General features: G+C 41.8%; 1 protein-coding gene across 1 annotated transcript in view; it reads left to right on the top strand.

Annotated features, from left to right (window-relative positions):
- The window catches only part of CRISPLD2 (cysteine rich secretory protein LCCL domain containing 2), a 79,043-nt gene that overhangs the window by 17,238 nt on the left and 39,654 nt on the right, over positions 1–22,151 (top strand). Inside the window, exons 2-5 of the mRNA XM_069085636.1 lie at positions 5,163–5,516; positions 12,246–12,364; positions 16,029–16,161; positions 17,196–17,311. Coding sequence (XP_068941737.1) covers positions 5,277–5,516; positions 12,246–12,364; positions 16,029–16,161; positions 17,196–17,311 — 608 coding nt within the window. The 5' untranslated portion in view covers positions 5,163–5,276. The remainder of the gene's footprint in view (positions 1–5,162; positions 5,517–12,245; positions 12,365–16,028; positions 16,162–17,195; positions 17,312–22,151) is intronic.

Genomic DNA, 22,151 nt, shown 5'->3' with positions numbered 1-22,151 from the left:
TAAGTAACTTGCTCAAGATTACACGGCCAGTTATTTCTGGGTGTGGTGCTAAGTATCTGAGCCTGGATTCGATCCCAGGTCATCCCGACTCTGGGGCCTGTGCTGTTACTCGCTGAGCCACCTGGCCGCCCCTAAGCAATTGGGGTTAAGTAACTTGCTCAAGATTATATGGCCAGGTGTTTCTGGGTGGGTGCTAAGTGGGAGTCTTCCTTTTTAACCTCTGCCCCCAAACGCTTTGTTTTGCAAAGTCATGTACTGCTGCTTGCCTGCTTATGTAATATCTTAGAGTAATCATTTTTGTTCCCCTCAGACAGTTGCTTTAACAAATATTTCATAGTTTTTTTTTCTTTGTGATGTTTTAATTTCCCCTAAGTTCCACACCCTCCCCCACCCACATACCCTTTCCCCCCACCATTTGGTTTCAAACAGCTTATGTCAGAAGGAATCGAACTAAGGTGATGGCTTCTGGCTGTAATTCACACCAGAGGGATGGGAGGAAGATTAAGAGACATAGAGGTGGAGGGTAGGATGCATAAGGTAAAAGGTTGGAGGATTATGACTGTTTAGCCCGACTGCCAAGAACACAGTGTGGGAGATGAGCAAATAACTATCCTTGATATCACATGGGCTGAAAAAATTTCCGTGGTTGTAGGGAGAAGGTTGCATAGTGTCTACATTCAGAATCCAAATCTGAGAAAAGGCATTTCCGAGCTGCCAGCCAACCACAAGATGGAATGGAACAATGGCCAACTCTTGTGATTTATGGATGTGTAGGTGCAATGTCATCCCAATGGAGAAGATATCGAATCTCTGAGCCTGAGGTGACCCACGTTCCCTGTGACCTGTTTATTCTGTCTGACCAAAAAGGAAAATTCTATCAGCCACGTGTCCTCTACTGGACAAGAAAAAGACATCAAAGAATGCCAAGACAAGAATGGCTCATCTTGACTCTGGAAATCCTGCCTTCCCTCGACACCCTGATGAGTTATGGTAGATATTGGTCATTTTTAAGACTGCACCCCCAAGGCTGATGGACACTGGCCAATGCTTAATGCCTAGCACATGGTAACTTTGGTGTTGGAGTGTTCACTGGTTCTTAAAGTCGAACCACTGGCTGCATTGCACAAGATGAAGGAGAGAGAAAGGGCTTGACTTTGAAAATTGCCTCTCTTAGGTTCTGTACAATGGGTTGGTAGAAATGTCCTGGCTGTAACTTCTGACTGACTCCATTAGCGATGGCCTATCCATGGATCATTCTGATTGACAAAGGGGTCATGGACACTTAGAAATCTGTGGCACTCTCCCACCTACTACTTCCATTTGAACTATCACGTGAATAGTTTATCATTTTTGCCAGGAGACAAAGTGTTTCAATGGAAAGAACATTAGATTTTAAGTCAAAGAACCTGAATTCACATCTAATCTCATCTTTGCCACTTAAAACTTGTAGAGCCTTGAGCAAATAATTAGACCTCTCTGGGTCCTAGATTCCCCCTTCCAGCTCTAAAGCTATGATACTGCCATGGCACAAACTGTTTTTTAGAAATCCTATTTTGGAATTGCTTCCAAATCTGATGTCATATTCCTTTGAATGGTGTCCGCTTGTCATCTTTGAGTTTTGGAAATACTACAAAAATTTCAGAGACATATAAAGTGCAGACCAAGCTATGTGATAGTTATTTGGTTTAAAAAGAGATGTGGCTATAATGTAAAGAGGCTGATTACAAAATAAAAAAAATTAACTGTCTCTGAAAGATCACAGATTTAGACTGGAAAGGACCTTGGAGATCTATATGGTCCAATCTCACCTCAAAGATTAGAAAACTGACATCCAGATATGCTGAATTACTTACCCACATTCACATAGGTAATAAGTGGGCAGAGACAAGACTCCAATCAAGGTCTTCTGACTCCAACCTCATCTGCTACCCATGCAGTTTCACTTGCTGCCTCCCCTCAATTCCTCAATATATGATTCCTTGGGAAAGGAGAAAAATTTTAGATATATGTACTCTAGTTGTTTTTTTTTAAAGCAATTGGGGTTAAGTAACTTGCTCAAGCTTACACGGCCAGTTATTTCTGGGTATGGTGCTGAGTATCTGAGCCCAGATTTGATCCCCAGGTCATCCTGACACTGGAGCCGGTGCTCTTACTCTCTGAGCGACCTGGCTGCCCCTGTACTCTAGTTTTTAAGTTTTATTGCTGTTGTTTGTCCTTTGTTCTTGAGGAGGACCATGACACCAGGAAGATGATGCCATGACTTGTAAGTGAATTTGGTTTAAGTGAGGGAGGACTGGTTACATCTCATAAAGTTTAGGAATTACTAAAATTTATGCTTTCACATGGATGTTAAAGTGAAGCATAATGAGTGCAGGAGGACTTGCCTTGGTGTATTTAGCTTGGGTCTCCCCAAACTACTCTAGCTTCAAGACATGCTTTGGTACCAGCCCCCACCAACCAGAGGATATATTAGTTCAAAGCAAGCAGCATTTAATTAGATAAGTTAAATTACGAAGGAAATTCTCTTTATACACACAGGAGGACACTTTCCTACATAGTTCCATGCCATCAGTGCAAGAAGGAGCATGCGTAGGGAATATGTGTTGACTGGGGAACACATGTAGGAGAGTGCACATGCATAAGAAACACACATAGCCAGAGCAATGAATATTTCTGGGGCCAAGTCCCAGCTGGAGATCCTTTCTGCCTTTGATTTGACTGATTACTGCTTTTTTTCTGATGTTCTGTTGAACTGCTGCTGTTTTCTACTTCCTTTTTCTGCAATCAGGTAGTCCTCAGCAGTTCTGTTATCAATTTTTATCTGCTGGTTCTCCTCCAAAACTGCAGCAACAAAGAAGCTGATTCTCCGCAGGGGTGGCAGCACAACTTTTAATTTAGCGGGTAGCCTCAGGGTTTATTTTGGCTCTTGTATGAGTCAAATACACAGCTGCACTCAGCCAACCATCAAAAGTCCTAGGCTTAGATTAATCTTGACTTCTGAACTTCTTTGCTTCTGCATCAACTACTACACCTTGAACTCATTTTGTAATTAGAATTGTGGTGAATACCTTTGTTTTATCCCACTTTTTAGTAGTGTAGGTTCATGTAAATCATACCAAGGGTTTCATTTAGCAAGATTAGGAGGGAAGGGGAAGGTAGAATAGATGGCCTTTATCTTTCCTTGCCACGAAACAAAATCACTATCCTTTCTGCATATAAATCCCAAATTCACTTAGAGTTTTAATCCTCAACCTTTGCCTTAATACCAGTAAGATATCTCTATTTTGCATGTCGTGTTTTTTTTTTTAACATTTATATTTTGCAATAGGGTAACTAACTCAAAAGAAGAGTCTAGGAATATTCTGTAGGAATGTTGCCACGTTAATTGGGATTCCAAAGGAATACTGGAAAGAATGGCACATCTTTCCTATCATTCCCAGAAACATTACATCAAAAAGCGGTACTTCTGGGAAGGTTGTCCAAATGTAGTGCCAAACACACTGTGTTTGGATTATGTTTATTTATATCCATCACAGTTACAACCTTGGGGATTTGGACATTTCTCTCATTGACCCTAGTCTCCCCCCAGCCCTGCGCCAGAGAGTTCCCATGGCTTAGTTTTCTCCCTTAGCTATGTCAGCATGACTTTGTTCTCCTCTGAGCTGCACTTGCCCTCCTGTGTGCCCTGCTTCATCCTCTCTTACAATCTTCTCTACTCGTCATTCCTTTGGTTTATAGACCTAGTTTAAAGTATCATAATGTCATTTGAGTAAATGCCTTTGCTAAGAGCTAATTGAGAGTACTGGCTGATTGTTCATGGAAAATACACTGGTGAACTTAGAGCCTCTGTCTGGCTACTTGACCAGTAGATGTGAGTATAAATTGAGAAAGGAGCCCAGAACGGGGTACTACACGCAGACATATATAATATTACACAAGTACATTGTTCAATTTAGTCATTTTTCAGTCACGTCTGATGTTTTGTGACCCCATTTGGGGTTTTCTTGGCCAAGATACTGGAATAGTTTGCCATTTCCTTCTCCAGCTCACTTGATAGATTGAGGAAACTGAAGCAGAGTTAAGTGACTTATACACAGTTAGTAAAATATCTGAGGCCAGCTTTGAATTCAGGTCTTCCTGATTATAGGCCTGCACTCTATCCTAGAGTTCCCCCTCGATACCAAAAGTACAATTAGAGAGATATAAAACAAATCAACCAGAGACATTACTCCTAAATTAGTCAAAGCTTAAGCCAATTGGAGGCTGAGACTGGGTGGCATAATCAGGAGATTGTGAGATTGAACTCATCTATAGCAATCTTAATATACTGATAATGTTATCAAGCAAATGAAACAGGCTTAGTATCAGTAGGGAATGATGACTGATTTTTCAGTGCACTTCAGACTCTGCCTCAACTGTGGACCCTTTCAAAGCTATTCAAGTTTAAAATCCACCAATGCTGATTGCTTTACACAGATCCATCTAGATTTTTGTCTAGTCTTCTATGGAACAGGACTCACTGAGATTTCTCTCTTTATTTACCTAATATTTGTCTCCCTGTACAGCTCTAATTCACCAAAATGACTCCTATCGTAAATGGGCTCAAACATGGAGGGGTTCTTAACCTGGGATTCATGAACTTGGATTCGTTTGGTTTTTACTACTCTGATAATTATATTTCAATTTAGTTGGCTTCCTTTGTAATTCTATGTATTTTATTTAAAAACATTATTCTGAGGAGGGATCCATAGGCATCCAGAGTTGGTACCAGAATGCCATAGAGGTCCAATATACAAAAAAAAAAAAAAGATTAAGAACACCTGGCCTGGAGCCTTGGTTTGTGGAGGAACCCAGTGGTGAGCTTTTCCCTCCATGAAATCACATTAGTCATATTCCTGGGCAAATTTCCTTCAGAAACTTGCTTCATGACATAGTTGCTTCTGAGATGATTGATTGAATGATGGGTCATCTGGGGTAAGTAGGAAACCTCTTTTCAAACTAGAAAATATGAGACAAAGGAATTATTAGCATTTTTGCCCTGGTTTCTATTTGGAGTCTAAGGAGTCTTGCCTCACCAGGAGTCCTTCTCAGGACAGCAGACACTGGATCTGGATTAATGCTAACCTATGTTCCTCATTGCTTTTTCTTCTGTTTAATTCCAGCTCTATTAAGAACACTCTAACCGCCCTCAAGAAGACGACTGCTAGAAGCATTTGGAAGTATTACCTCAACACCGGAGCATAGGATCATTCTGATTCCTGCTATAAAATTCAACCATGAGTCCCACCCTGTCTTGTATTGTCCCCCTGGGATTAGCATTTTTAATATGTCAAACACAGGGTTTTTTCCTGCCCAATGCCACTCATTTGGAGAAGTTTCTGAGCAAATACCAGAATGACCAGCCTCATTCCAGAAGCAAGAGAGCCATCCCCAGGGCAGACAGGGAGGAGATCCTGATGCTTCACAACAAACTGAGAGGTCAGGTCTACCCATCAGCCTCAAACATGGAATACATGGTAAGCGTCTGTAGTAGCAAAGGGGGAGGAGCTGGGGGAGAGGGCCCTGCTTCCTTTCTTCCCTTTCCAGCTCTTCTGCAGATGTTTTTCTTTAAAGATGACTGATGATCTCAATGTCGACTTATGACCCTTTTTTTTCCCTTTAGGATCCTTTACCTTTCTAAGCATCTGACACCATTGACTGACTCTCTCTTCTCTTCCCCTCAGTAACACCGAAATCTTTTCTTTCTTCAGGTGCCTCCTTGACTCATTTTCTTCTTTTGATCGTATTCTCATGATGTATTTTGCTCTTATGTTCCTTTCACCTCTGAATATGAAAATTATAATGACTCTTGCTTGGTGATCTTTCTTTTTCCCTTTTTTGTCTTTTCTGGCTAATTCCCCAGTCTTAGCACCAGAAGGAAACTTAGAAAACATTAAGTCCAACCTCTTTATTTTACTGATAGGGAAACTGAGGCACAGAGAAGGAAGATGGCATTAATACCTCTTTCCCTCTAACTCTGGGCTTATCACCATAGTTTCCAATGGCTGCCCCCTATGCTTTTCATCCACCCCCAGAATGGACCTGGAGAGTGGAGAAAAGTAGAATCAGACAAGAGGAGAAGTGGATTGATGGCCCCATCCAAGTTTCATCTGCTCTTTTTTTGTAAAATTGGATTTTTTTCCCTTTCTTTTTGGCCCTGAGGTTCCTGACAGTGCATGGTAGGTCTTACTGAAATGTGCCTTAGGAAAACTTGCTTCATGAAGAGGACAGGGAAAAACAGGAAAGTAAAGACAGAGTGAATGTTGTGTTGAGCTCCGTGTCTGGTCTCCTTAGCATTAGTCATTCTGGCCTCATCAGCTAGAAGCCGAGATCCTTAGGATTTTTAGTTCACACCATGATCATGGGCCGTGGCCTGGGGAAGGAAGAATGGTCCTGGATAGGTTCTGAGTGAGGAAATAGAAGGCCCCACAAGACAGATGTTTTCATTGGCCACCCCAACTCTGCAGTGTTCCCTGGATGGCTTATTGAGAACAGTTGCTTTCTTTTCTTTCTTTTCTAGTGGTTTTTCCTGGAGGATTTAGAGGTACTAACGAGAAGCTTAAATACCACCAAGAAAGAAGTTTGCTATAAATTAGTGCCATTTGCAAAGGCCATAATCAGGGTTTTGTGTCTCTCTATTTACTTAATGTTCCCTAGGTTATATTTTACTGCCTTGCCTGGAACTTGAATCCTTTGCTTTTTTGAATCTTCTTTTTCAATTGACAAAACTGCTTCAGTGTAATGACGCCTTCTATTATTCAGAGGTCCTAAGATGGTACAGAGTAGCCTTAGCACCATGTCTTAATGGTATGGGCAGAAAACTCAGGGAATCCTGGGATACAGAGTTGGAAAGGACATTAGAAGTCATCTGCTTCCCACTTTTGATAGCTGAGGAAACTGAGGTCCAAAGGAATCAATTGACTTGCCCACAGTCACGCAGGTAGTAACAGCGCTGGGATTTGAACACAAGCCTTCCGTCCCCAGCACCACCTTTAGAGAGCATACAATCTAATCCTTTAGTTTTACAAATGAGGAAGCTGAGGTCCAGAGAGGAAGACGGTCCCCAGGGACAAAGAGGTAGTTCGGAGGAGAGCTGGCATTAGAATCAGGCCCCCTGACTCTAATTGAGGACTCCTTCACTATACCACACATCCTCCAGGGGTTTGTTTCTGCTTATAAAGACAGAAAAAAAAGACTTCCAGAAAGGCTGCTGCTTATTTGTGAAGGCATTAAGCCTTCCCCCCTTATCTCCATCACCTGACTCCCTTAGCTCCCTTCAGGTCCCAGCAGAAATTCTGCTTCTGCAAGAAACCGCCTTACCCAGTTCTCCTTGATCTTAGCTTTCCCTCTATGCTTAGTTCCAATGTCCTGTTTGTACAAGTGGTGATGTATGTACCATCCTCCCCCACACACAGCCCATTAGACTGTGAGGTCCTTCCTGGAGAGCAGGGACTGGCTTTGCCATTCTTTGTCTCTCCAGCACAGTGCTTGGTATGTAGTAGGTGCCTAATAAATGCTTATTGCCTTGATTAGGAAGGAATTTTGGATGCAATCCTAGATTAAAGGAGAACCATCCTCTGGCCCAATTCCTTTATCTTACAGACTAGGAAATTCGAACCTAGAGAGGGCTGGCACATGTGCAGGGTTAATGTGGGAGGGAACATTCCAGGGATGATCCAATTAATTTAGTAGGTTTAATATGTCGGATTTAAATGACCACCATCAAAGCTACTCAAAGAAGTTAAAGTTAGATTTTTAAAAGCATAATCATTTGATAAATCTGCCCCAGGTTGTACACACACTTATTCAGCAAATATATATTGAGCCCTTTTTTCTTTTTTTTTCTTTTTGGTTTATTTTCCTTCTCATGGTTTTTCCCATTTATCACGGTTCCTCTGTACAACACGACCAATTTGAAAATGTGTTTAATAGGAATGTATGTATAGAGCCCATACCAGACTGCAAGCTGTCTTGGGGAGAGAGGGGAGAGGAAGGGGGAGAAAACTGAAAACTTATTACTTTTTTTTTGAGCCCTTCGTTCTGGGTCCTGTGCTGGGTGTGTGTAGGATAAGAAGCCATATGACTGACCCACTCAAAGTCTCTACCCTTGGGAACTTGTGATCAAGGTGGCGGTCAGAAAAGATAAGCCTGAAAAGCTTAAAATGCTCCACCAGACAGTCACAGTGAGCAGCATGTCTTAAGTACGGGGTAACAGGGACTTTGTTCTGCGACTTGGAATTTGCCAGCACAACGAATCCTTCTCTGGCTGGAAATAAGAGAGTTCAACACCTGATTAGTAAGATCAGGATAGGCTAGCACAGGAGAGAAAAAAACCGAGCATTTATTAAGCACCCATTATGTGCTAAGTGCTTTACAAATATCTCCTTTGATTGTCACAACAGCCCTGGGAGGTAGATGTTGTTATTATCCCCATTTTACAGTTGAGGAAACTGAGGTACTGGGAGATTTACTCAGGGACACATAGTAAATATTTGAGGTCAGGCTTAAACTTAGATCTTCCTGATTCCAGACCCAGAGTTCAATCCGTTATATCACCTAGCTGGGCAACCTAGGGGCTAGACCTATGATTGGTGTAGAGAACTCCCTCTATTTATACAGGTTAGCTTCTTTCTTGCAACATAATGTCCTTGAGAGTTGCCTGGAGCATCGAAAAGTTAAGTGACTCATCCAGGGTCACACAGCCAGCAACAGAAACTCCCAAGTTAAGATTGTGGTTAAATAACAGACACAAGAATCTAGCAAACTTCTTAAGCTGAGATCAGAAAGTTGACTTAGTTGGGTTAAGCTCCCTGGAGAAAGTGAGAATTAAGCTATGCAGGGAGGAAGGGAGGAAAAGTAATGTCTCAGAACTCTCTTTAATTTGCTTGTGTGAAAGTAATGGGTTTGCAGCACTGCTGTTCAGGATTAATGGAGAAGGAATCCCATGTTTCCCTTTTGACAAGGTTTTGTTATAGACCAGATGTCTCCTTCTTCTTGTACATTCTCAAACGAGAAAGCTGCCAAGACCAAAAATACCCTTCAAGTCCCTTCACTTCCTTCTCCTTTATTAGGTTATTACTTTAGTTTTTTTTTCCTCTCCCCTGAGGAACAGTAGTGAAGGTTATGGACTGTGGCCAAAAGTCAGCAAAATCCACTTTGATAATGAGCTGGAGTAAAAAAAAATAAACAGCAGTTTCTAAGAAGCCTTAAGGTTGGCTCAGCCAGATGTGAAGGAACCAAAAGGGTTCCTTCCACCCTCCTCTCGGGGTTTCAAAAGGGATTTCCATTTTTGCACAAGTCCCCCATCCATGAGTGGGCTGGAAGTTAATGGCTTGCTTAACCCTACTGGAGGAAAATTTCAATCACTTTGGGAAGCATGCTAATAGACATATAGGTGGTATATTTTGCTAGATGGAAGCAGATTAGTGTAAGGTGAAATCCTGCCTGCCTATGTCTTAGAAGAATGATAACTGCCATTGATAGAGTGACCTAAGGTTTGCAAAGCGTGATACAGGAATTATCTCATTTGATTCTCACAACAAACCTGGAAATTGAGGATGACAAAGGTATTATTATCCTCATTTTATAGTTAAGGAAACTAGGTCTTGTCCATGGTCACCCAGCTTGTGGGCAGCTGAACCTACCCCTTGCCTGATTCTCAGTGCCTTAAGCCATGATGACTCTCTGATGATGCTGGGTCTTCATTGTACTTGGGACTACTGCCTTTGGTTTGTTTCAAAATGATTGGAAATTGACTAATGAGTGAATAAAAGGGAAGAAGGGAAGTAAGAACAGTGGCAGATGAGTGGAATAGTGAAAAGGTGAGACTGATTGTAACTGGAAACATTCCAATGAACAGATCTCCAAAACAGATGTAGTGTGGGACAGTAGAGAGAGTAACTGAGTCAGGAGATGGGAGACCTGGGGTTAAGCCCACTACTGCCACTCACTAGCCTGTGACCTTGGGCAAGCCCCCACCTCTCTCCATCCTATAAAACTGGAGGGGAAATGTTAGGAACCTAGGGTTTTGGAGCTGAAAGGGGCTGTAGAGATCCAACCCCTTCATTTTATAGATGACAAACTTGAAGCCCATCAAGAAAAAACACCTTGCCTAATATCACATGGGCAGTAAGTACCAAAATGGGATTCCAACCCAGGTCCCTTGGCTCCAGAGTCACCAGGGGTCTTGTTCATTCCATTGGGTAACATCTAAGGACCTTGCCAACCCTGGTAGTCTGAGAGTCCAAGAGAGGATATTTCAGCCTCGAAGACTGAGTAGAGTCAGGCATGTAGGGAAGAGCCCTTGGATATCCCATTTAAGCTTCATCTAAAACCATGAGTGCTCATCCCTTGCTTGGGAGATGCCTGAAAAAGCAGAAGAGATAAACCTCTGTTTAAACCCACTACTAGTGACTTGGAAGTCACAAAGCTAAACCTGAGAGGTATTTGTTTCATGAAGCATCTCTAACAGGACTTCCTCCAACTGTGGTGGGAATCCTACACCATGGGCCCTGGTAGGTGTCCCCTCTGGAGAGTAAGAGCATCCCTGAGCACTGCTAAGCTCAGTGTAGTGCAAACAGCCTTGGATTGGATAAGGCAGCTAAGGGGCATAGTCCATAGTGCTGGATTTGGAGTCAGGAAGACCTGAGATACTTACAGACTTGGAAGATAGTGCCTTAGATACTTACCAACGAGACATGTCACTTTCTCATCTGTAAAATGTGGATGATAATAATAGCACCCAATTCACAGGGTTCAATCAATCAAAAAAAATTTATTAACATTTACTACACGTCAAGCACTGCACTGAGTACTGGATTGTTGTGGAGATAAATGCATTAATATATGTAAAGTGCTTGGTAAACATTCAATTTGCTATCTTCTTCCTCCTTTCCCCCCCTCTTTCCTTCCTCCTTCTTCCTCTCCTCTTCCTCCTCCTCTCTCTCCTCTTCCTCCTTCTCTCTCTCTTCTTCTTCCTTCTCTTCCTCCTCTTCCCTCTCCTCCTCTTTCTCCTTCTCTTTCTTCTCATTGTTATGCTGTTATTTGTAGTTTAAAAACCTGAATTAGAATCCAGATTCTGCTACATACTTTGGCCTAATCACCTCTTCCCTGGACCTCAGTTTCCTCCCATGTAAAATGCAGGGGGTTAAGACTTAGGTGGTCTCCAAGATCCCTTCCCTCTCAAAACCCTATACTTTTTTTTTTAGCTACTCAGAAAATGACCCTTGCAAGAGGAAGGGCCTGGTGATATTGCCCTGTGGATCTGATTTCCAAAAACCAATTTTATGTGTTTTATTCTCCTGAATAATCCAGTTACGTATGACTCAAAGCAATTGACTTACCATAAGCCAAAAGACACATATAGCAGTCCTCTTTGGAGAAGAGAAACAGCCCCTGTTGAGTTTGTATATTATCTTCTTTCCTGATGAATTATGAGTTCTCTGACTCTTCTGGGAGAAGGAAAATAGCCCCAGACTTATCTTTAGCTTAGGGTCTCTGTTCTTTGCCTAGGCCCCTGCCAAACCTCAGCAGGTTCTGGCAGTATGTAAGGAAAGGGACCAGTGCCTTAACAAATCCAAGACTGATTTCTTTGGTACTAACTTTCAAGATCTTACACGTCATAAGGGAGTGGCTTATTGTTAACTCTGGTATTCTTCCATGAAGATGACTTTGTTCAGAATCATTATTTTTCCCTTTTAAAAGGCAGCTTCTTCCTTTTAAAATGTTTAGATGTGGTAGTACATGGAGTCTGACTTGTAAAGAGAGGACAATGAAAGTTATAAAAGATAATGGAATTTTGGAGTTGGCTTTTTAGGCTTTTGAGCTGTTTGGTCCAGCTGCTTGTTTTATAGGTGAGAAACTAAGGTCTGAATGCGTTAGGAGCCCGAGTTCACGTGGTGAGTGGGGGTGGAATGAGCACTTTTTTTTTCAGGAACATATATATCAGAGATTGTTGCTGAAGTTCGGTGTTTCTTGGCCGTCCGCCATCCCTTCACTTTGCTTCTTTTAGGGGAGGACCCTGTGGCTACCTAACCATGACGATGTTGTACTTCTCTTGTTTGGACAGCCAAAAATGGGTCCAACAGGCTGCATCAAATGGCTTCTCTAGAGACCAGATTTCACCCTTGGATTGGATGCTTTATCAATCTCACCAATAATCACCATTTTGTCTTTGCCTTTTTTTCTGATCTTTCTTTCTCATGTAGACCTGGGATGATGAGTTGGAAAGATCAGCAGCAGCTTGGGCCCATGAATGTATCTGGGAACACGGACCTGCCACCCTTCTTGTGTCCATTGGCCAGAACCTGGCAGTCCACTGGGGCAGGTAAGAACCAGAAAACATTGTTCAGGTAGTTTCTGTGATCCCTTATTATAGCCTGCAGTGGTTAGTCCAGGCAGCCGATGAGGCAAAGATTATAGGATCGTATCTGTATGTGGACCATTCAGTTTGACTTTGATTTGTCACATGGCCATAGGGTAGGGGTCGGATGGTACTACTCACACCATATGCTGTCGGTCAAGAGAATGACCCACAACTTATCCTACTGGAGAACAGCTCTTGGTACATGCCCTGCTCATGTTGTGCCTTCAGGGTCATCTTCAAATACAGTAAGCCCTGCTTCATCACGGATATGTTACTAGAAGTCACGTTGATTGATGGGAAATGGGAAGAGCTGTTACTCTTCTTATGCTGGACAGGAAGAGGAACATTGCAGGGATGGGCTGAGTTAGTTTCATAGTTTTGGATCCTGGGAGAGGAATCTCCCTGCTCCAAGTAGGATGATTAAATGAATGTTAATGTGATGAAAGAGAACAAAGATTACCATCCTACATTTATAGCCTTATCTCATATTACTACAGTAGAAAGAGCGCTGGTCTGGAAATCAGAGGACCTATGGTCAGCTTTTACCTCTGTGTGATCTTAAGCTGTATCTTCACCTTTCTGGGCCTCAGTTTCCACATTTCAAAAATGAGAGTTTGAACTATATCACCTCAAAGGTCCTTTTTAGCTCCAAATCTATGATCCTATTCTCTTTCTGTGTATTCACCGATTGAGTAGCCAAACAGGACTAACTTTGCTCCTATGAACATGACCTGTGCTCTGCCACTTTGCCCATGCTGTTTCCTGTGTCTGTAATATTTTCCCTCTCCCTTCTCACCTGCTAAATCCCTCTCTATCCTTGGAAGCCCAGCTTACATAGCATCTCTTCCAGGAAGCCTTTCCTAATTCCTCTCCCCCTCTAGTTGCCAATGGTTCTTTTCAGACCCTTTACTGTTCTTGAGCTTGGCAATTCTCTAATGCACTTAGAAGATTCTGGGTGTTATGGCGATCTCTGCCCATGCAAATCCTCTCGGGCCATTGGACATTCCATGAGGAGCTTGTCTGAACTTGGAATTACCCTCAGAATCTGGTGCATGACTCTGAAAGAGCAGGCACTGAACACATGTTGGTATTTTTTTTCTTCATACTCTACCTTTTCCAGTCGGAATTTTTGATGACTTTTAAAAATTTAAGCTAGAGATTTGTTTTTATTTGAAGCCCAAATGTTATTTTTCTCCCTTCTTCAGTTCTAGAGTATAATTTTGTCCATGGATTCCACATTTGGAGATGGGGAGCATTTGCCATGTTTTTTACAATTAATCCTAAGGGTATATCACAGTGGTAGTCAGTGAATCTCAACAAACATTTGTTATGTGTCAGAAACTGTGTTAAGTATTGGGGATACAAAGAAAATAAAAAACATGGTGAACTCACATTTCAAGGTCTCATGATATTCTCATCTAGAATTAATATGCTGTCTTAAATCTTGGGAGAAGAGGCAGCTTGGAAGGGGATTGATGTTTGCCCAAAAGCTCAGCATGTATCTTACTTTTCTGAGCTGGCGTTCTGAAGAGATGGAATGTCTTTGGAAGTGTTACTGACCACCACCATGGGGCTCTTGGGCCCAACAGTCATTGTTACATGACCTCTAAACCCGCCCGCTTCACCACATTGCTCTTAAATGGTCATTCCTTATTCTAGTTTTTCCTTTATTGAAACCACACTATTTATACTTGCTGGCCATAGACTTCCACCTCATCTCCACTCTTACCCCTTTCAAGATCTGCATATAGTTTATTTTCTTTCCCCTTAAGATATCAGTCCCAACCTAGCAAATGGAATAATTCATCACTATAAAATGAGTTATCCCACCAGTTTTTGCTGAGAATAACTCAGCTGGTGTATCTTACCTGACCAGGATAAACTAACAGGACCTGGTTCTTCCCTTAGTACTCCAGCCATAGAGTATAGAGGGAAGTGGAAAAATTCTGTGTGTGTGTGTGTGTGTGTGTGTGTGTGTGTGTGATGTAGAGATGTGGATATAGGAAAACTTCCAGAAACATGATTAAATTTTCCGGTCTTCACCTGGGTTCTTGATATCATGTAAACAAATTGAGTAGCATTAATTATTCATAAGTGAGGTTTCTTAGCTGTGTCTTAATTCTTTTTTTTTTTTTTTGGACTAAATGAACACTAAGAAAGAGGAATATTTACATATACCAAGTAGAACAGAAAAAAAGGATTCTATATGAAACCCCAAATTGATATTATCTAGTTTATTTTTTTAAGTATTTATTAAATTCAACATGTTACTTTTAAAGCTGTCCCACTTTTCTGTGTTTCCCTCTGAAAATTCTTCCTTACCCTTCTGGGTATTTTTAAAGATACTTTTTTTTTGTCTTTTTGGCAACACTGCCAAATAAGACTTTTATTTTTAAAAGCTATAATGTGTGATATGTCCCTTTGGGGTTAGAATTACAGAACATTAGAGCTGGCAGGGTCTTGGTTCTACAGTTCCCTACATTACCTTGGATTTGTTATTTAACCCCTGTATCTTCAGTTACCTCTTCTGCAAAATGAAGGGATTGGACCAAATTACTTTTAAATCCCCTTCTGGGTCTCAATCTATGGTCTTGTCCATCCCCTTATTGTACAGATAAGAAAACCGAGGAACAGAAAGGGTCCAAGTTCACACATCAAATGAAAGACAGAACCAGGATGAGAATCTAGGGCTCTTGTTTCTTACTCAATGCTTTTTTCCACTAGCAAATGTTTCTTCTTTCCCTGATGCTAATTGTTTTCATTTTACTTTTTCTTATTGGGATGAGGAGAATTTATTTCCTGTGTTCCCAAGGGTACTTTCTATAGAGCAAACAATTTCTCATTGTTTCTACATTGTTTCTTTCCTTTATATTGCATAAAAGAGGGGGTTATGGGGACAAATGGGAATTTATATTACCCTCCCCCCCCTGCCGCCCCAATCCCATTCTCTTTGCTTGCTCTGGTTGATAATAGAAAGTAAAGTCTAGAAACCGAGTTGAAATATTTTCACCTCATTTTATTTAAACTATTATTCTTTCCTCAGATTTTCAGAGAACCTTGCCCTCAGTCAGCACTCAGATATGATTTGCTTGGAGTTTGAAGGCATTTCCCCTTCTGAAAGCCTGGATGTTTAGCCTGAAGAAAAGATTTAGAGGGAATAGGATAGCTGCCTTTATGTCTTTGCAGGCTTAGCATGTACAGGAGGGATTGGATGTATTCTAGCTGAGCCCCCGCAAAGGCAGATCCAGGATCAGTGGGTGGAGAAAACAACCAAATTGTGGTTTAATCTAACAAAAAATTTACCCAACAATGAAACAATATTAATAACAATTAATCGGTTATTTTTATTTTTAAATTATCTTTAATAACAATGACACAACACCTCCCTAATTATTAGAGCAATCCAAAGATGGAATGAGTTTCCTTGTACGACCGTGAGTTTCACATCACTTAGGGTCTTCCAGCAGAGGGTAGTTGACTTCTGATTTTAGGCGCTAAAACAGGATTCGTGCTTTGTGTTGAGATCTGAGGTCCCTTCTAACTCTGTGATTCTACGAACCCATGCTCAAAGTAACTAACACCTCAGGTTTTCTGCATTGTCACCAGAATGCTTCTGATTCCGCAGGTATCGCTCTCCAGCATTCCATGTCCAGTCATGGTATGATGAAGTCAAAGATTACACGTATCCTTACCCCCACGAGTGCAACCCTTGGTGTCCAGAGCGATGCTCGGGACCTATGTGCACTCATTATACCCAGGTAAGGGGCTAGAAAAGGTCTGGGATCTCAGCTAATGCAGATCATTAAATGATATCTATACAGCATCTGATAGAAAAATGGAAACATATTCTGGGAGAAGTTTTGGAAACTGACTACTACTTTCTCCTACTAACAAGGGTGAAAGAGTAGTTGAGAGACTGTTTATTGCTCAGAAAAATGAATAATAAGAGCAAATAATGATTTGAAGAGTACTGACATCAGCCTTGATTCCTTGATACGGCAGTAGTTGGGTAGCTCAGTGGATAGAACATTGGGCCTAAAGTTAGGAAGACCTGAGTTCAAATCTCACCTCTGACATGTACTAGCTGTGTGACCCTGGGAAAGTCCTTTAACCTCTGCCTGCCTCAGTTTCCTCAACTGTAAAATGGAGGCAAATAATAGCAGTTACCTCCCAGAGTTGTTGTGAGGATCAAATGGGGTAATATTTGTAAACACAGCACAAATTGTGTCTGACACATAGTAGGAGCTTAATAAAATGCTTATTTCCTTCCTTCCTAAGTTTATTGATGTTGACCTAAAATGTTTAGTTTTTTTTGTTATTCTGTACCTCAAGCTCAAGGCCAACCTTACAGCAAAAATGTGAAGCGCCAAGGTAGTCTTTTTGAACTTTGGTGCCCTCCCACTTCTCCTTTCACTATCCTGTGGCCCATTCTCCCCACCCTCCTGCTCTTACCTTAGCTAGACCTGTCTGAGTATTCACGATGGGGATTTAAGGGGCTGCCATTCCCAGGGGTATTTGCCTTTTACCAAAAGAAATTGAAGATCAGAAAGCTCTTGGAACTGAAAGGGAAGGTCTCTAATGGTAGAATTTGAAATACTGATGAAAGGTAAGGGAGAATACAAAGGCTCCTTGGGCCACCCTCCCCTGCTCAGTGCACTGTCAAAAACACCCTGTTTGTTGGCCACCTGCTTGCAAAGCTGCCGGAGAAGAGGGCACATCATCACTAGCACTGACTTGCTCCTTGGTGGTCTAACAGATGCGCCATGTTTGATTTTGTTTGTTTGTTTTCCAGATAGTTTGGGCAACTACCAACAAGGTCGGCTGTGCTGTCAACACCTGCAGGAGAATCAACGTTTGGGGAGACGTGTGGGAAAACGCAGTCTATCTCGTCTGCAATTACTCTCCAAAGTAAGAAAGATGGATGGCTTTTTGATTTTTACCTCAAAACACCCAGCAAGGGAGCATTATTGTGGCCAGCCCGTGTTCTGTAGCGATTGGGTGGAAATTAACTGATCACGACTTCGTGCTGGGAGGGATCTCAGAACCCATCAAGTTCAGCTCCCTCTTTTACAGAGGGAGAAACTGAGGCACAGAGAGGTTGACTTTCTCCAGTTCACACAGGAAATCTGAGATTTGAACGCAGGACCTCCGGCTCCAAAGCTACCACTCTTTCTGCTGTACCGCATGATCTTTCTGTATTGGATTTGGTTTTTGCTTTGTCTTATCCTGGATAGTCTATAAACTCCTGAAGGGCAGAGACCGGGGCTTAGACATGGTGCTGTATGGTTATTGAGATGATTGAGGCCAACCTCCTCAGTCTACAGGTGAAGAAAATGAGACCCAGAAAGAGGAAGTGAGTTGCCTAGGGTCAAACTTGGCAGAGAAGGGTTTCCCAGCAGCCTTGCAAATAGACTTGTCAAAGCAGCCATCCTGTCCAAGCTAAACCTTCTCTTCTTCAGTCAGAGAACATCCTTAGCTCCTTCCTCTGATCCTCAAATGGCCCGGCTTCCAGTTCCTTCTACTGGGCCTACGCTAGTTTGCCAATGCCTTTCTCTAATATATCTCCCAGAAATGAGCAGCAAAAGCCTTCTTTGTGTCCCCCGACACACACACACACACACACACACACACACACACACATACACAGCAGCATGTTGCACAGGGTGGGGGGGATAATTCACTCATTCATTCATGCATTCAAAATGAATGGTAGTTGTAGACGAATGGGAAGTCTGGGCTGTAGATTAGAGAACAGCTAACCCAGTTTATAGCCTGCTGTTTTTAAAGGATTGGCTGACATGGAAACATCCTCATTTGGTTTTCTGTCAGACTTGGCTGTGGTAGGGTGGGCCATAGCTGAGGTTGGAAGGAAAATGAAGTCCTGGGAGAATACTTTGCATATCTGTGGTAGCATTTCAGGGGCAGGCTTGGAGGAGAGCAGCATGGCTTACATCACTACCCAGGAGTACAGAGTACAGAAAATTCCATAATAGGACACAATTTGCCTGACTTTTTTCCTTCCTTTCCACTCCTCCCCTCCCCCAGTTAATCTTAATACACATATTTCAACACACACTGGTTAGTCCTGCCTTAATAGACACAACTCTTCCATTGTTCAGAGCTTCCCATGATCAATCGGCTTGTCTTTGAGCCCTTATAGCATATAGGACATTCTACTAGATGCCATGGCTGGAAATAAAACCCCATTTCCATAGGGTTGGAAATAAAACGGTAGTTAGAAGACATGGTCTCTGGCCTAAAGACAATGGAAACCTATTGAAGCTAGCTTAGATAGAAAAGATATCATATCTACTTCTGGCAAAAATAGCCCAGTAAAACCCAAAGACACCCTGCCCAGTGAGTTCAGCCCAGTGAGAGGAGGGATGTTTTTACTTTAAGATATTATAAAACCTACTGGAGACTTCTTAGAGAACTGGGAAGACCCTCAAAGCAACCAGCATTTTGTCTCTCCATCCATTCACAATTCAGTGCTTACAATGTGTCAGGCACCATGCCAAGTACTGGGGATAAAAGAAAGGCAAAAATACCATCCTTGCCCTCGAGGAGGGAGGTACCATGCAAATAACTGTACATACAACATATAGACATTATAAATGGGACTTAACCCCAGAAAATCTGTTAATCAGATTGGAAGGTTTTTTTTTTAATTATTTTTTGTATGGTATTCTCTTTTTTTTTAAATTGTGCATCATTTCCATTGAAGTTCTTTACTCAAATGTTTCATTTTGATGTAGTGGCCATGATGCAAAAGAAATGTTTTTAATGATGGCTTTTGTTTCTTATATCACAGCTATTTCTCATTATACCTCCTTTTACCCCTAATTTTCCCTTTTAGTAAAGAAAAATGTGGGGTGGGGTGGGACATATGCCTGTAATCCCTGCTACAGCAAATGCTAAGGTTGGAAGGCCATGAGCTGGTGAGTTTTTAGCTACAGTGGACTAAAGTTGATTTGTTGGCCACATAAAATCCTTCATTAATATGTTCAGTCCCTGGGGATGGGGGCCCAATGAGGAGAAGTGAACTGACCCTGGGTGGAAATAGAACAGGTCAGAGTTTCTCTTCTTCTCAAAGTGGGTCGAGACCTGTGAGTACATCAATCTGGGGCAAGATAGAAAGACATAGTCCTTAAAAAAAACATAAATATAAAAATAAGTACATTTAAAAAAGATAAAGAGAAACAAGTAAGCTAACCTGGCTGTCAGCTTATACCATATTATCTAACTGGTCTCTCACCTCCCTACTGAAAAGAGTGTTCCTAGGTTCTTAAGACGCTAGTAACACATGGGTTTGGGCACATCCTAGCAATGTGGAGGGGCTTTAACTACAGTCCTGGTGATGGACTGAATCTGCCTGTCATCCCAGGACCGGCACAGATAAATTCAAGGAGATTCATAACCAGATATGACTGAAAAGCCATCACTCTGCAGGCAATCAGCTCTCAAAAACCTTCTGCTAAGTCATTGAGAGGGGGAGCGAGGTGACACCAGAGTATACAGAGCAGCTGGCCTGGAGTCAGGAAGAATCATCTTTGTGAGTTCAAATCTGGCCTCAGGTACTTCCTAGCTAGCGACCCTGGGCAAGTAATTTAACCCTGTTTGCCTCAGTTTCCTCATCTGTCAAATGATCTGGAGAAGGAAATTGTAAATCATTCCAGTGTCTTTGCCAAGAAAACCCCAAATGGGGTCAACAAGAGACAGTCATGACTGAATGCCTGAACAACAACAAAGTCTTTTTTTTTTGCCTTTTGGAGGGCAATTGGGGTTAAGCAACTTGCCCAAGGTTACACGGCTAGTTCTTTTGTGTGGGTGTTAAGTGTCTAAGGCCGGAACTGAACTCGGGTTCTCCTGACTCCGGGGCCAGAGCTTTACTCACTGCGCCACCTAGCCGCCCCAACAACAAAGTCATTGAGGAATTTTAATCTGTGCCAATGGTAGAACACTTTCTTCTTGCCTTTTCTGAGGTACTCGCACTGCCATACATACAGCTGTGCAATTAAAGCACCTCCTTACCTCTCTCTGTACCAGACAGAATTAGTATGGGGCTTATGGCCATTAGGCAAACCAAGGAAAAGTAAAGGAAATGAGAACCTCACTCCTAGGCCATGTTAGAACCCACCATTGAGAACTAGAAAGGATCTTAGAAAGTCAGAACTATCTTCACCCCCATTTAACAGATGAGGAATGTGAAGCCCAGATGAAGAATTCCCTGGGGTCACAGAGATGGTAAATTTCAGAGGGGGGTTCGAATCTGCATCCCATGATTCTACACTGAGACCTCATTCAGCACTTCTCTCTCACCCTGTCTCTTCATTCTCATTAGCCTCAAGTTGTTCAGACTTTGGATCCCTCCTCCCCACCTGACCTTGTCTTTAGATCCCTGTTTAAAAACCTTAAGTACATCGGTATTAGGAGCTCCCAGGTGGGGAAGCTCAATCTGGTTCAGGCTTCACTGGGGAATTCTCCAGCAGGAATTTGATGCCTCTGGCCTGGGACACTGAGAGTTGACTTGCCCAGGGTTACAAAGCCAGAATATGTGAGAAGCAAGACTTAATTAAACTGAGGTCTTTGAGGATGATTCTCTATCTACTATTCTATCCATGCTGCCTCTTTTAAACATATGTATATATGTGTCTGTGCATGCAGACACATGTGTATGCAAATGATTTTGGGAAAAGGTTTTTGATGCTTTAAATATGTATTTGTTTATTACATATATTTATTAAATATATATGCATACATATGTATACATACATACACACAATAATCTACCTCCCAATATTACTCCCCAAATTAACAAAAAAGTGAAGTCAAAGAAAATAAAGAAAACACATTGACCATGTGTATGGTCCGTGCCTGATTCTATACTTCTAGCTCACCCCAAGTCTCTACCAAGAGAAATGTGTTTTGTCATCAGTCCTCTGGGGTAGCAGATGGATCAGAATTCTGATGTCTCTTAATGCTGTTTCCTTTTAAATTATCATGGTTGTTGTAAATATACTTCTTGTGGCTCTCTTTGTTTCTTTCTGCATCAGCTCATACAAGTCTTCCCAAGGTTCTCTGAAATCCTCACAGCCATCATTTCTTCAGCACAATAAATAAGTTTCTTTTACACTCATATACCGCAATTTGTCAGCTATTCTCAAGTTTATGGGCAGTCTTTCATTCTGTGTGATGTATTTTGAGAACAGCTGTGGGCTTATTGTATCCAGGCAGTATTTTATACAGTATTTCAAACATGCTAGAAGCCTATAAATGACTTTCCCTTTTAAGAAGAGGCCTGTTCCTAGAAAGTTGGCTAATGACGCACATCTTTAACATGAATCCCAGGCATCCACTGACTTCCGGTACAATTTGAAGGATGTGTTCCCATATTGTGTAGGGCTCTTACCTGTCTCTGATGACAGCAGGATCCAGAGAGAGAAAAATGGAAAGACGACTCTTGTTATTCAGTGCTAACTTCAAACATGATTCTTCTGAGGGATGTGTAGCAGGGCACCAACCCAGGGTAGAGTTTTAGGTAGCCAAATAAGTGAATGATACCTATATTTACTATGTACTTTCTCTGTCTGCATATATATGCACACATACATACATAGACACATATATAATAACAAATTAAATATACCGGGTATATGTGTGTATTCATCCATCCATCCATCCATCCATTCATTTACTTATTCATCCATCCATCCATCCATCCATCCATCCATCCATCCATCCATCCATC

The sequence above is a fragment of the Petaurus breviceps genome, unplaced genomic scaffold (genome assembly GCF_028583685.1).
Source record: "Petaurus breviceps papuanus isolate PSGF00001 unplaced genomic scaffold, PetGlider_PUasm1.0 176, whole genome shotgun sequence".
Lineage (NCBI taxonomy): Eukaryota > Metazoa > Chordata > Mammalia > Diprotodontia > Petauridae > Petaurus > Petaurus breviceps.
The sequence above is the reverse complement of the archived record's forward strand: the minus strand, read 5'-3'. Positions and strand labels throughout refer to the sequence as shown.